The 15117-nt window shown below is 36.4% G+C and overlaps 1 protein-coding gene and 1 non-coding gene across 2 annotated transcripts in view; one reads left to right on the forward strand and one right to left on the reverse strand.

Annotated features, from left to right (window-relative positions):
- Nucleotides 1-15117, reverse strand: part of MYO5A (myosin VA) — a 150238-nt gene that overhangs the window by 100255 nt on the left and 34866 nt on the right. The window contains 5 exon segments of the mRNA XM_049769351.1: nucleotides 1254-1335; nucleotides 3460-3725; nucleotides 8341-8447; nucleotides 12307-12414; nucleotides 12998-13079. Of these exon segments, the coding sequence (XP_049625308.1) occupies nucleotides 1254-1335; nucleotides 3460-3725; nucleotides 8341-8447; nucleotides 12307-12414; nucleotides 12998-13079 (645 nt within the window).
- LOC126003086 (U6 spliceosomal RNA) lies at nucleotides 11176-11282 on the forward strand. The gene has a single exon (XR_007493629.1). It is a non-coding gene; the product is annotated as a U6 spliceosomal RNA (small nuclear RNA).

Consider the following 15117-nt stretch of genomic DNA (forward strand, 5'->3'; position numbering starts at 1 on the left):
TGCTTGGCATGTAATGAACACTTTAAATGTCCCTGCTCATTTAATCTTTATGTACAAGGAAACTAAGGACAACGTTCTTTGGATAATCACCAGAGAATGGGATTCCAATTAAACAGTTTGCAGTGAATGTCTACTTGCCATCACTACTGTAACTGGCTATCCCTCCTTTCTGAAGAAACTTTGAAGTCCCCAACACTAGGATAATGTTTTAGGACAGGACTTCTTAAACTTTTCCCACTGTGATCCCTTTTCTTTTCTTTTTTGTTTGGGGGGGGGAGGTGCAATACCCGGTTGTGCTTAGGGATTACTCTTGGCAGGCTTGAGGGAACATATAAGATGCTGGGAATGGAACCTGGGTCAGTCATGTACCAGGCAAATGCCCTACCCATTGTGCTATCACTCCGATCCCTTGTGATCCCTTTTCACCTGAGAAATTTTACACAACCTCAGACAGACTAGTATAAGAAATAGCTATAAAAATCGGAGAATCACTGATAATAATTCATAACTAAATATATTTTAAAATAACTGTTAAAAAGTCATGTCTTCAGTTTCAGAAGCTTAGTTCTAACATATCTGGTGTACTTAACAAGACTCAGTCAATCAAAATTATCCCCACTGCAACTCTCTCTCAGACTGTTGAAACAATATGTAAAACAGATGATGGAAAAAGTACAAATGTTATTCTTTTTATTCTGATATCCTGCTAATAATACAAGTAAAGATGTTACTACTCCTTAGAAACAGTAAACAAGATAAAGATTTAGGTATCAAATTATAGCCATTAGGGCTGGAGAGATAGCACAGCAGTCGGGCATTTACCTTGCATGTAGCCCATTCAGGACAAACGGTGGTTCAAATCCCAGCATCCCATATGGCCCCTATGCCTGTCAGGAGTGATTTCTGAGCACAGAGCCAGGAGTAACCCCTGAGTGGAGTCGAGTGTGACCTCCCAAAAATTATAACCTCCCAATAGACATATTTCATTCCTCTATTATTTGAGCACTTTATTTCATCATTTTAAATTTTCATAGTCCTAAGAGAGTAACTCAAGGATGACTTCAATCCTATCTGAATCATAAACATAACCTAAGTAGTCTGAGCTATTCATAAATGAAATATAAAACTGGTCAAGAGTTCTAAACCTGAGACTATAACTGAGATCCACAAGATTTCATTTCAGGAACCATAAACATAAACTAGGAATTAAAAATAATTTAGCAGAATATTATTAAAAAGGAAGAAATTCTTACCATATTAAATTGTTGCTGTAGCTTTTCATTTGCATAATTTATGCAAAACTGTTCAAAACTATTTATCTCAAATGTTTCAAATCTGCAAAAGCAAAAAGAACGTGAGGTAGGGTGGAGGTAAAGGGGATGAAGAGTTACAAATAGCTCTTTAAAAATATTTTAAAATATATTAGAAAAAAGAAATGAGAAATATCCCAAGATTATAAAACTTTTTCTCATCAGTAAAAACAACAATTTATAAATAATTTATAAATGGTTTATAAATCACTCAGCATATGCATCCAGTAGGTTCCCATAAAATGGCAGAGATTATTTTTTTCTTGTTTTTGTTTTTGGGCCACACCCGTTTGACGCTCAGGGGTTACTCCTGGCTATGCGCTCAGAAATCGCCCCTGGCTTGAGGGGGCCATATGGGACGCCGGGGGATCGAACCGCGGTCCGGTCGGTCCTACGCTAGCGCTTGCAAGGCAGACACCTTTCCTCTAGCGCCACCTTCGCGGCCCCCAGAGATTATTTTTAAGACCTTGCATGCAGAGGTATTAAACCCAACTACAAACATGCTTGTAACCATGGTGCTTAAATAAAGATTACTATATTAAAAAATGTATTAAACCCAACTACAAACATGCTTGTAACCATGGTGCTTAAATAAAGATTACTATATTAAAAAAATCAAATTATAGTCATCATTCTTGGCTATTTATAGTCTACATACACATAGAAGAATTAGAAACAGAGATCTTACATGTATTTTTGAAATAATAACCTAGTAAATGAAAAATTAGGCAATAAAAAGTACACACATACAAATATACTCCTATATTCATTGCAGCACTATTTACAATAGACAGAAACTGGAAACAACCCAGATGCCTGACAACAGATGAGAAGCTAAAGAAACTGGGTAGTTCTACCCAGTTATGGAATACTATGCAGTTGTCAGAAAAATGAAGTCATAAAATTTTCCTATATATGGATGGACATGGAAACTATTATGCTGAGTGAAATAAGTCAGAAGGAGAGAGACAGACTCAGGATAATCTCACTCATCTGTAGGATATAAGAAAAATAAAAGACATTATTGTAATAATACCCAGAGACAATAGAGATAAGGGCTGAAAGGACCAGCCTATGATATGAAGTTACCACAAAGAGTGGTGAGTGCAGTTAGGGAAATAACTATGTTAACAACTATCATGACAATGGTAGTGAGTGAGAGAAATAAAATGCCTGTCTTGAATACAGACAGGGGATGGGGGAGTAGGGAGACTTTGGTGGTGGGAAGGCTGCACTGGTGAAAGGTGAATGTTCTTTTTATAACTGAAGCCCAACTACAAACATGTTTGTAATAATGGTGCTTAAATAAAATATTATATATATACATAAGTGTTTTAATAGTTAAAGAAGGGTGTCCAGAAACAGCACACTGGAAAATGACATTTGCTTTTAAAGAAATCTCTTCTAGTGTTGGAGTAATAGTATGGTGAATGGATGCTTGCCTTGCAGATGGCCAACCTTGGTTTGATCTCCAGCATCCCATATAGTCTCCCAAGCATACAAGGAATGATCTCTTAGAGACGTGTCAGGAGTAAGTCCTGAGGATCACACACACACACACACACACACACACACACACACACACACATACACACACACACACTAAGTCCTGAGGATCTCACACACACACACACACACACACACACACACACACAAATCCTCTTCCAATTTTCCCTAATTCTCATCAGCACATACAGAATCAATAGGGGCTGGATCAATAGTACAATGGGTAGACTTTTTGCCTTGCATGTGACTGATTTGCTGGTTTTGATCCCTAGAATTCTATATAGTGTCTCAAGCACTTCCAGGAATAATTTGTGGGAGGAAGTTAGACCACACCTGGTGACGCTCAGAGGTTATTTTTGGCTATGCACTCAGAAATAGCTCCTGGCTTGGGGGACCATTGGGGACTCTGGGAACAAACCCAGGTCTGTCCAGGTCAGTCACATGCAAGACAAATACCCTACCTCTGTGCTATCACTCCGGCCCCCGAGGAATAACTACAGAGTGCAGAACCAGGAATAATTTCTGAGCACAGCCAAGTATGGCCACAAAACAAAGAAACAAACAAATATACACATACATGCAGTTACTAGATAATCTTTAGAAAGAAATGTTCTCTGGCAAACACTAAAATAAATATACTTACCCATAAATGTCTAGCACACCAATAAAAGAATGTTGTTTGACAGCAGAATGGAGGGCTTGATTGACATGCTCAACAATCCAATTAAAGAGCTTGGCATAGATGTGCTTGGCCAAAGCATCACGGGCATTTGTAGCCTGTAGCTTAGAAATGGGTTTGATGTAAGTCTCTGTGGCAGTAGCCAGCTTCCGATTGCAGAGCCAATGACTCATCTCCTTATAGTCCACACCCATGAGGTCACAGAAGATGCTGAGAGGTTCATGCTTAGGCTAGCAAAAGAGAACAGATTGCTTTCTATTACCCAATCAAATAGGAATTTACTGAAAAGTTCATACAAAGAGGTAATAAAATCCAGTAATTAATTCCCTTTGTGTAAGAGACACTAAGATCACTAGAAGACAATCAGTGATCTTAATCACTTATCAAAGTAGCTTCCAGGCAACATTTTAAGTCTTTTTCAGGATTCATTTCCTCTTCTTTTGTCTTTTCATAGCACTTCTTTCTGCTGATTTTTCGTTTTACATTATTTTGAAGCCACAGAGCTTAGGGGTACATGTAGTACCAAGAACAAGTACATGCAGTGCAAGGATCAAACTGAGGTCTTCTGCATGCAAATCATGCCCTCAGTCCTTTGAGTTTTCTCCAGCCTTCAGAATATTTTTTTTTGCAAAGTGATGCCTCTTGTGTTCTAAACATTTCATGTGCATTTTATTAAAAAAAAATTATCTTATGTAAGATCAGTGAACAAAAAGCAGAACAGTAGCAGTGATTCAAATGTATTTCATCAATTAAAATACATATTATGTAATTTTTGCTGATTGACCTAATGATGCTTTCCATTAAACAAAACACTTTTCTCATTATTTAATATTGGGAGGGAGCAATTCCAGGAACTGAATTGAGAGATTCACACATGCAAGAAAATGCTCTTCTCCAGGGCCAGGAGAACTAGTCTATGGTAGGAATCTTGCCACAAAGAGTGGGGGAATGTCGTTTGGTCAAAGAGACCACTGCGACAATGATCGTTGGAAATTATCACTCTGGACAAGAAATGAGATGCTGAAAGGAGATAGTAATTGCATGATACCTCTTCAATAACAATAATGCAAATCACAATGCCTAAAAGAGTGAGAGAGAATGAGAGAGTAGAAAAGATGACAGCCATAGAGGCAGACAGAGGGAAGGGCAGGAGGAAAACTGGGGATATTGGTGATGAGAAATGTGCACCTGTGAAGTCATGGGTGTTCGACACTGTATGACTGAAACTCAATCATCAACAATGTTGTGTTTTAACAAACAATATAAAGTAAATTTGTGCCTGCAAGGAGACAGGGTATAGTGGTGGGTGGGAGATTGGTCACACTGGTAAAGGAAAGGTCACACTGATGGGATTTAGTATTTAAACATTTAATGCCTGAAATGACTGTACTATAAACAACTTGTTAAATCAATATTATAATAAAAAATCTAAGGAATTCTTTTATGGGCTGAATCTCAAAAGGGCAGAGAACATGCCTTGCATGTTTAATACCTTGACAGTAGTCTTTTGGCAGTCAGCACCTCTAATACAAATAATACCACACAGCTGTCCCAAGTACCAAGACCTCTGCTGCTATGAGTGTCCTCAGAATTGGCCCACAGATGCCTAGCAGTGCTAAAGAGATTCCCCCAAACATTACATAATTTAAAAATTAAAAAATTTTCATTATTACATATTTCTAGGTGAATCTAAATTGAAGCAACAATCAGGTATCACCTCACACAATGAGACTGACAAAAGATTAGAAACATTAAAGGATTAGAAACTTTAGTGCTGGTGAGGATGTGGTGAAAAAGAAACTCTCATTCACTGATGGTGGAAATATTGTCTGGTTGGGGCCCTATAAAAAAGAATATGGAGGTTTCTCCAAAAAGTAAGACAATAGGTTCCATATGACTCAGATATTCTATTTCTTGGCATTTTCCCTAAACACAGTATCACTAATTCAAAAAGATATATGCATACCTATATTCATTACAGCATTTAGTATAACCCAAATGTCTAATAACAAATGAGTGTATTAAGAAGTTGTGGTGTATATATACATAACAGAATACTATGTAATCACCAAAATAAAAAAGATAAAATCAAGCAGTTTATTAAAATTTGAATTGAATGAAGTATAATATTAAGTGAAGTTAGTCAGATATAAGGACAAATTTCAGATATCCTCACCTATCTCTGGTATATAGCAAGGGAATGAAAGGAATCTAGGAAAACCTTTGGTCCTGGATTACATAAATGACAATACCAAGGAAGGGTCAGAATGTGGGGACAGAGGATTGTTAAGAAAGAGAATGTAGGGTCTGGAGTAATAGCACAGCAATAGGGCCTTTGCCTTGCATGCAGCTGACCCAAGACAGACTTGGGTTTGATCCCAGCATCCCATAGGGTCCCCTGAACCAGGAGTGATTTCTGAATGCATAGCCAAGCCAGGAGTAACCTCTGAGTGTCATGGGGTGTGGCCCAAAAACCAAAAAAAAAAGGAAAATAAAGAAAGAGAATGTAGACTAAAGGTAACATAGAGGTATTTAAAGGGGCCTTAAATATATACATTAAAACTAAAATAGTCAATATCATACAAATTATTGTGAACATATGTCCAAAAATATAATTGAATTTTAAAAAAGAACTTGAAAAAGAATCATCATGAGAGTAAGAGGGATCCTAGGGTCATTGGTGGAATTATGCTGACATTGGGGGGTTCAGAGTTGGAACATTATATGGTAGAAACCTGATTACAAACGTAATAAAACTTTGTAAATTATGGGTCTTATTTTTTAAATATAAAATAAAAACAATTCTCACTAGATGAGAGTGTAAACTTGTATAGCCATCATGAAAAATGCTATCTGAATAAGCTAAAGATAAAATATGTGGGTTAAAAGGGAGGGACAATGAGGTCCTTGCAAGAGGGAGGTGGATACACTAGTGAGTGATGTGGTTTGTGCATAAGAAAAATGATTAACTTTAGTTACAAATTTTTAATTTTTATTTTCTCTAACCAGGGATCCCAGATCATGGAGGGGGCAGGGTTACCTTGGGGCATGCAATGCACCTAGGATTAAAATTGGAACCTCCCACCTGTTCTTGGTATTTCCTAAACCACTGGGTCATCTTCTTGGTCCTTCTTATTAAGGATCCTTAATAGCAATGGTGTCAAGGATACTTCACAGTGTCATCAGAATTGTTTATGGTGAAGTGCATATTTAAGCCCTAACTTATTAAACTGTGGATCACATACTGTGGGGCTTACAAAAAAGTCAACTGCATCACAAATCGAAGGCACTTCAGGCAGAATTTATCCCTGCTGCACAGCCCAGGTGAAAGGAGTTACAAGTGGTAAAATTAGTTAATCCCTGATGAAAGTCACTGAGATAGCTTTCTCACTGTTTTTGGCAGAAGCTACAAATAGTGACTGTCCTAACCAACTCTGTGCATATGGCAGCACCAAGATTTACACTAACAACCTTGTGCTTGTCAAGCAAGCACTTTAAGCCTTTAAGCCAGAGAATCGTCTTCCGCACCCAAGTTATCCTTTTTATAAAACATGTCTAAGTCCTGGAACTGGAAGCTCACTAGACTCACATCCAGCCATATGCTCTAGGCAGCGTTTTCAACCATTGTGCTGCTGCACAACTAGTATGCCATGAGATATTGTCTGGTGTGCTGTGGGAAAAATCCCAATTTCATCAGCAACATGTGGCTTTGGCTCACAAATAGACCAATCATGATATTCTAATGATTTATTTCACAATAAAGTAATTATAAAATAATTTCTTTGTGTTTATGATTCCTATTCAAGAAAATTATATATAGTCAATATAAGCACAGGGTTAAATTTTTTTTTTAACATTTTCTAATGGTGGTGTGCCTTGTGATTTTTTTTTTTCCATGAAAAAAGTGTAACTGCACAAAAAGGTTGAAAAACACTGCTCTAGGGAATTATGTGTATTGGAGCTTCAGTTTGATCATGTTAGCCAGATCCCTGGCCCATGGATGTTTTTTCTTCTATGCAATGAAATAATTTCACTACTGAAAATAAATGAAACATTGTTACATATAACAAAATAAAAAATGCACCAGGGAAATATCATGAAACAAATCATAAGGAAATCAATAAACACAGGATAATTTCACCTCGGTGCACCATATAAAAATAAAAAAAAAACTGAATAGGCAAAACAAAAAAATAAAAATAAGTGAATGATGTTTACTAGAAGAAAATGAGATGGAAGGAGGGACCACCAAAGATTAAATGGAATAAATCACATTTTAAAATATTCTCAGTTCCATCAGCAATATAATTCCTACTCCCAGAAATAACCACTGCTAACTTCCTTCAACAACTATTATATTTTCAAAGCTGAAAATGAATCTTTTCCTCTAGACTCACCAACTTTTATATCTAATATTTTCCTCTTCTATTTACACAGATGAGATATAACTGACTCCCTACACACAAACACATTTTCAAATACGTGACTTCCAAATAGAATAAACAGAACACAATAGAAGAGACAGCTTAACAGACTGGAATAAATGCTTGCCATGAAGAGGACCTGAGTTCAATTTCAGAGCACTCTATGATCCCTGACCACCAACAAATATACTCATGGCAGCCCTCAATACCATTAGAGTGGGCTATTGGGTTTAAGCAGTGCCAAGACAAAGCACTGAATCACCCAGTTTGAGCTGAGTAAGTACTTTCCAAGGTGGGACCCAGGTCCCTTGATTACTGTTCAGGAACCCTGCCACTGCCAGTGCCCCTCCCAAGCCCCCACAAATCAATGAAACTAAAATACAGTTTAGCTGCTATCAAACTAAGATTGTTCAGTACTTACAGGTATTGTGCAACTGTCTGAATCTCGAGCCGTAAATCCAACATTGCCCAAATGAAGGATACCAGCAAGTATTTGGAAAATTCCCATCTGATATAGTTCACTAATTCCTGAAAAGACAGCAATGGTATAATTCACTAATTCCTGAAAAGAAAAATGCACTTTAAATTCTTATATATTTCAAGAAGTTTTGCAACATATTTCATACAGATAGGTAATCACAATTTCTTATTAATGCTTTTTTAATTAACATTAGCACTTAATGCAGTTTAATGTTATGGTCTAGTTGTGATGTGAAATTGAACTGGGCTTGAGAAGCTGTGCTCTATTTCCAGTCTGCCATGCTTATAGTTACTTCACCATTCTATGTTTCTACTTTCTGATTTGAGATATGTGAGGCAGCCATACTCACCACTATATCAGCAATGACTTACTTAAAGTGATAGGAATGATGGAGTTTTGTGGCGATTAAATGGGATAATATGCATAGTACTCAATACCCTGCCACACATATAATATCATTACTGTTTCTATTTATCTCTACTCCAAATTCAAGCTATAGCCCAATAAAGATATTTTACATCAAATTATTAAATTACTTGTTATAAAAGAAATTACTTGTTATAACTGAAGCCCTATATAAGTAAGAGTCCAGGAGTACAAATCCACAGGAATCATTAGAGCAGGAAGTGAAATTCAAGGCACGAGAAAGCTTTTAATAAAAGATCAGACTTCAATATTCAATAAGGTAAGCTTTTTGTATATACAAGCAAAATCAGCAAAATTAATTCCAAATATATAATAATATATAGGATTATTGAGACTTTATAAAGAACATTTCTGCCATCTGCATTATATAGCTTTTTCAAAATTTTTTCAAAATTTTAATTTTCTACTTATAAACAGATAAAGGCCTAAAATAATGTTTTTCAAGGTTTCATATGTATATGATCTCACAAATGTGTCTTTTTTAAATTTAAATATTTTTGTTTAAATACCACGGTTACAAGGTTGTTTATAAGTTATTTTTCCCGAAGATAAAGTTGTTCATAATTGAACTACAGTCATACAATGTATAATAGCCTTCACCAATGAGCATTTCCCACCACCAATATCAACCAATATCAACTCTCCCTGATGCCCTCTCCCCTCCCTCCCACCCTCCCCCACCTACTTCTGGGGCAAACATTTTATAGCCCCCTCTCCTCTCTCTTCCACCCCTTCTCCTCAATCTCTCTCTTCTTTTTTGCATTGTGGTTTGTACTACTGCAAATGAAGAGGTGCCATGAATGTCCCTTTCTATCAGACCCTTCTCTACTCTAACTGCACTCTCCACTCTTGGTAGCAAGTTTCCTACCATGAACTGGTCCTCCTAATCCTCATCTCTATTGTCCCTGGATGTCATCCCCACACTTTTATTTTCCTTATATCCCACAGATGAGTGAGACTATTCTATATCTATCCCTTTACCTTTGGCTCATTTCACTCAGCATAATAATCTCCATGTACATCCATGTATAAATAAATCCATGACTTCATTTTTCCTAACCACTACATAGTAATCCATTGGGTAGATATACTACAGTTTCTTTAGCCACTCATCTGTTGTCTATCACTTGGGTTGCTTCCAGATTCTGACTATTATAAATAGTGCTGTGATGAATATAGGAATGCACAGTACGTTTTTGTATTGTTTTCATGTTCCTCGGGTATATCCCTAGGAGTAGTATTAATGGATTAGAGGGAAGATCAATTTCCAGTTTTTTGAGGAATAGCCATGTTGTTTTCCAGAAAGACTGAATGAAACAGCATTCCCACCAACAGTCAATGAGAGTTCCTTTCTCCTACATCCCGCCAGCACTGATTGTTCCTGTTTTTTGTGATGTGTGCCAATCTCTGTGGCAAAAGATGATACCTCACCATTGTTATGATTTGCATCTCCCTGATGATTAGTAACGTGGAGCAACAAATGTGTCTTATTAAATTCAGATTCTAATTCAGTAGGTACAAGATGGGGTGCAGGGTCTAAGGATCCTCAATATTTATAAGCTCCACAAATGGATCTTTTGCCAGGACCATAACAGTCCATAATCTGATCAGTAATTCTTTGTAAATTAAGCTAATTTAATTCAGAGCATTCCCCAAAACGTTAAATTATTATTTTAGGTACTTACATTATAATTTGTTTTTTGTTTGTTTTGGTCAACACTCAACAGTATTCAGAGCTAAGTCCTGGTTCTGTGTTCAGTTATCACTTCTGGCCTAGCATCAAGCCGGGGCTGGATGCATGCCAGGCAAACACCGTGCCCTCTGTACTATCTCGCTGGTCACTACTCTAGTATTTTTTTGGTTTTGGGCCACACCCGGTGATGCTCAGGGGTTACTCCTGGCTATGTGCTCAGAAATCGCTCCTGGCTCGGGGGAACATATGGGATACCAGGGATCAATCCCAGGTCCATCCTGGGTCAGACGCGTGTAAGGAGAAAGCCCTACCACTGTGCTATCATTCCAGCCCCACTACACTAGTATTTTAAAATAATGTAGTATTTGTGAAAATTCATACTATAGTTCTATCTTATTTTATGCCAACCCTCTATTTTAAAATTCCAGAAATAAAACATGAGTCATTTCAAAAACATAATAAACTAAATGTAATAGAGTATGTTGTCACTGTAACAGTTTAACCACATTTCCCAACCACAAAAAAAGACCATATAATCCAAAAAAAAAAAAAAAGAAGAAGAAGAGAAAAAATCAACTAAAGCAAATAGGAGAACAGAAGGGAAGGACAGAGATAAAGGGTGGGAAGAGGAAAAGAAAAATAAAACAAAAGCAAGCGTGTTTGCTTCGGCAGCACATATACTAAAATTGGAACAATACAGAGAAGATTAGCATGGCCCCTGCGCAAGGATGACACTCAAATTCGTGAAGTGTTCCATATTTAAAAAAAAAAAAACAAAAGCAAGCATCTTCATAAAATATTATACAGGAAATCGTTTCATTTAGCTCTAGGTTTGAAGTTATTAAAACTTAAATGATCAGTCTACCTTTCCTGAAGTCTCAAATATAGTTTTTTTTGTTTGTTTGTTTGTTTGTTTGTTTGGCTTTTGGGTCATACTAGGCAGCGCTCAGGAGCATCTCCCAGTTAGCATTTGAGGGTCATTCAGAGAAGTACCCATTGAATGCAGAGAAACATGCATTGCTGGGGATTAAGCCAGGGTTCCTGCATCCACAGCATGTGCTGAGTCTCTGAGTGATGTTCCCATAAAAATATTTTAAAATGTTTTTTAAAAGGGTTTTTGAGAAATGGGCCCGGAGAGATAGCACAGCGGCGTTTGCCTTGCAAGCAGCCGATCCAGGACCAAAGGTGGTTGGTTCGAATCCCGGTGTCCCATATGGTCCCCCGTGCCTGCCAGGAGCTATTTCTGAGCAGACAGCCAGGAGTAACCCTTGAGCACCGCCGAGTGTGGCCCAAAAACCAAAAAAAAAAAAAAAAAAGAAAAAGAAAAAAAAAGGGGTTTTGAGAAATAATTTTTATGTCAAAAAAACCACCCCACTAAGCAGAGTTATGGTTAGGTAATCATTATAACAATCTAATTTTATAGTAATTTAATCACTCTAAAAATAAATGTCATTGGGGCCAGTGAGAGTACAGCAGATAGGGCACTTGCATTGCATCAAGTCCATCATGCAAATCAACCCCAGTTCTATTCCTGGAACCCCATATGGTCCTCTGAAACACTACCTAAAGTGTATCCTGAAAGTAGTCAGGAGTTAGCCCTGAGCACCACCAGGTGTGCCCCCCACCAATATAAAGGAACATCATGACTTACACTATACAGAACATATAGGGAATGCAAAATCTCCCAACAAAACTCATCATTTAATAAGAAATTGGTCAACATTCCAGATAAAGTGTTTCTGAACAAAAAGCAGCTGTGTCTAAGAACAATTTAAAAATTACATTACCTAACAAAGTGCAGGCTTGTCTAGTATGCGTCATCTCCTTGGAATCATCAACTCCTTCAATCACAGGACTGCCACCCTGCTTTGTATAATGAAAGTTACTTGCATTTCCTACAATTAAGAAAAAGAAAAGATTTACCAGCTATGACTTTCTTACCTCTGTGACCACTCTGAATTTAGGCATGGATAGCAAAGTATGTGCACAGCAGTCTTCTGACTACTTATTGATTTCAGTTATATCTTAATACAAACTCAAATAGTGTGATAAAATATTTGCAGTTATGATAAAGTCAACAGTCCATTTCTGAATAATTTATTCCAATGCATGCTAGGATAAAGTCTTCAAAAGTTTAATTCCCAGGTCAGAAATTCTACAGACCTATATTTCAAAGATTCTTCTCAATTTTTCCCTTTATCAAGTCATTTAAAATATATCCCAAAGTTGAGAGGTTCATATAATGAGCATCTATGTCCTCATCACTCACTTTAAGCATTAACTCAATGCCAATCCTGTTTCATTTAAATAGCCTCTCATTATTTTCTCATCCCAAAGTTATCTTAAAACTAAATGCAGGCATCTTATCATTTTATACATAAGTATTACGAGATTACCCACTTTTTCTAGAAATTTATAAACTTATAAATTAAGAGAAAACAATTCCAGCACAAAATAAATCTAACAACACATTCATACCTAATCTCAGCATTTTAAATTCAGGTAACTTTGCTGAGGCACAAAGCTGATAGAAGATATGATAGTTTCTCTCCTCTTCTGCCTTTAAAATAATAAATTTTCGATTATAGCAATTTAATTTAAAAAATACAGAAAATTTTAATATAAAATGAAATTTTAACATTTTATTATCTCTATGAAGTAAACTGCCTTTCCCAAATTAGCAGAACTTTTTATGATTATTATACCTCTTCTTTATTAACTATGAATGTTATTGGATATTGGTAACATAAAATATTGATAATGCAAGTTAATCCTTTTTATTTGTAAAATACTACTAAACTATGCTGTTTTCTCATAGTAGTACTATTTACAGTCATAATCTTCGCAACAGTTCAAAAGAAAATATCTCATCTTAGCCATATTTTAGACATGGCCACCTACTATGATACTCTGTAGGAACTGCATATACTATATACTATATATTATATATATACTATATACTATAATGTATATATTGCTTTAGTTCATATATCTTTAAGTCAGTGAGAATATTTTATAAAATATAAATCACGTGTAATTCTTTTTTTTTTTTTTTTTTTTTGGTTTTTGGGCCACACCCTGCAGTTCTCAGGGGTTACTCCTGGCTGTCTGCTCAGAAATAGCTCCTGGCAGGCACGGGGGACCATATGGGACACCAGGATTTGAACCAACCACCTTTGGTCCTGGATCGGCTGCTTGCAAGGCAAACGCCACTGTGCTATCTCTCCGGGCCCACGTGTAATTCTAAGGTAATTTCTTACTATTTCCTCATAATCTTTTCTCATATAATGTTTAAGAGTATGACTGTCAAGATAAAAGATAGTATGATAATAATATTCAGAGACAATCGAGATCAGGATCAGGAGATGAATGATTAGGAGGATCAGTCCATGAGAGGAAGCTTGCCTCAAATGCAGTTAGAGTAGAGAAGGGATAACAATGACAAGTTAGAAATTCTCATTCTGGACAAAAACGGGTTGTTGAAAGGAGATAAAGTAATATGCATGATACAAATCCCATTATAAAAGTAGTGCATGCAAACCAGGGGCCGGAGTGATAGTGCAGCAATAAGACATTTGCCTTGCATGCGGCTGCCCCAGGATGAGCTGGATTCAATTCCCGATATCCCATATGGTCTCCCAAGCCAGGAGTGATTTCTGAGCACATATCCAGGAATAATCGGAATAATCCTTGAGTGCCACCAGATGTGGCCCCAAAACAAACAAAAAATGGGGAGTGGTAAAAGAAAGAGAGAGAGTGAAAGAGGAAAAAAAGAGAAAAAGTAAAATGTTTGCCAAGAGGTAGGCAGGGGGGTGGGAGGGAAACTAAGCACATTGGTGGCAGGAAACATGCACTGGTGAAGGGAAGTATAACTGTATGACTGAAACATAAATCATGAAAAATGTTGTAAACACAGTGCTTAAATAAAATTATTTTAAAATAAAAAATTATAAAAAATTATAATAGTATGACTGTCATACTATTATTTGTACAAAACCAAACCTTTATAATATCATATCCTTGAATTCTGTAGTATAGCTCGGTTGGCTAAAGAACAGTACAAGTAAAGCCAACAATACCCAAAGGTGCTGATATCTGTTAAAAAATTATGAAAGGCACACTGAACAAATTAACAATATGCCAATGACCATAAGCATGTTTAGGCAAAGTGTCGAGCTCTTCAGTAGACAACTAAAAAAATTAGGTGGGTCTGCAGAAAGATTTCAGTCATCAGTCATCAGTATAATTTTGCCCTTAAGATTCAATGTCTCTAACAAGAAAAAAAAATTGGCATTACTGGTCACCAAATAACTTCACCTTTAATTAATTACCTATCAGCCCAATTTCTATTATTTATAGACTAAATTTTCTGTTAGATCTACATTTCCTCCACTCTTCTGGCTATTTCACATTTGTTTGTTTAAATCATACAAGTATATGTACATATATATTGTAGCACTGCTCTGTCTCTATCTAATATTAGAACAATAGGAGTAGGGTGATTAATACTTAACTATATAAATAAAATATTATACTGTAAATGACTACACATCAGGATATATAAAATACATGCTATGAGCTATAGAATTATAATCAAT

The sequence above is a fragment of the Suncus etruscus genome, chromosome 2, assembly GCF_024139225.1.
Source record: "Suncus etruscus isolate mSunEtr1 chromosome 2, mSunEtr1.pri.cur, whole genome shotgun sequence".
Taxonomy (NCBI): Eukaryota; Metazoa; Chordata; class Mammalia; order Eulipotyphla; family Soricidae; genus Suncus; species Suncus etruscus.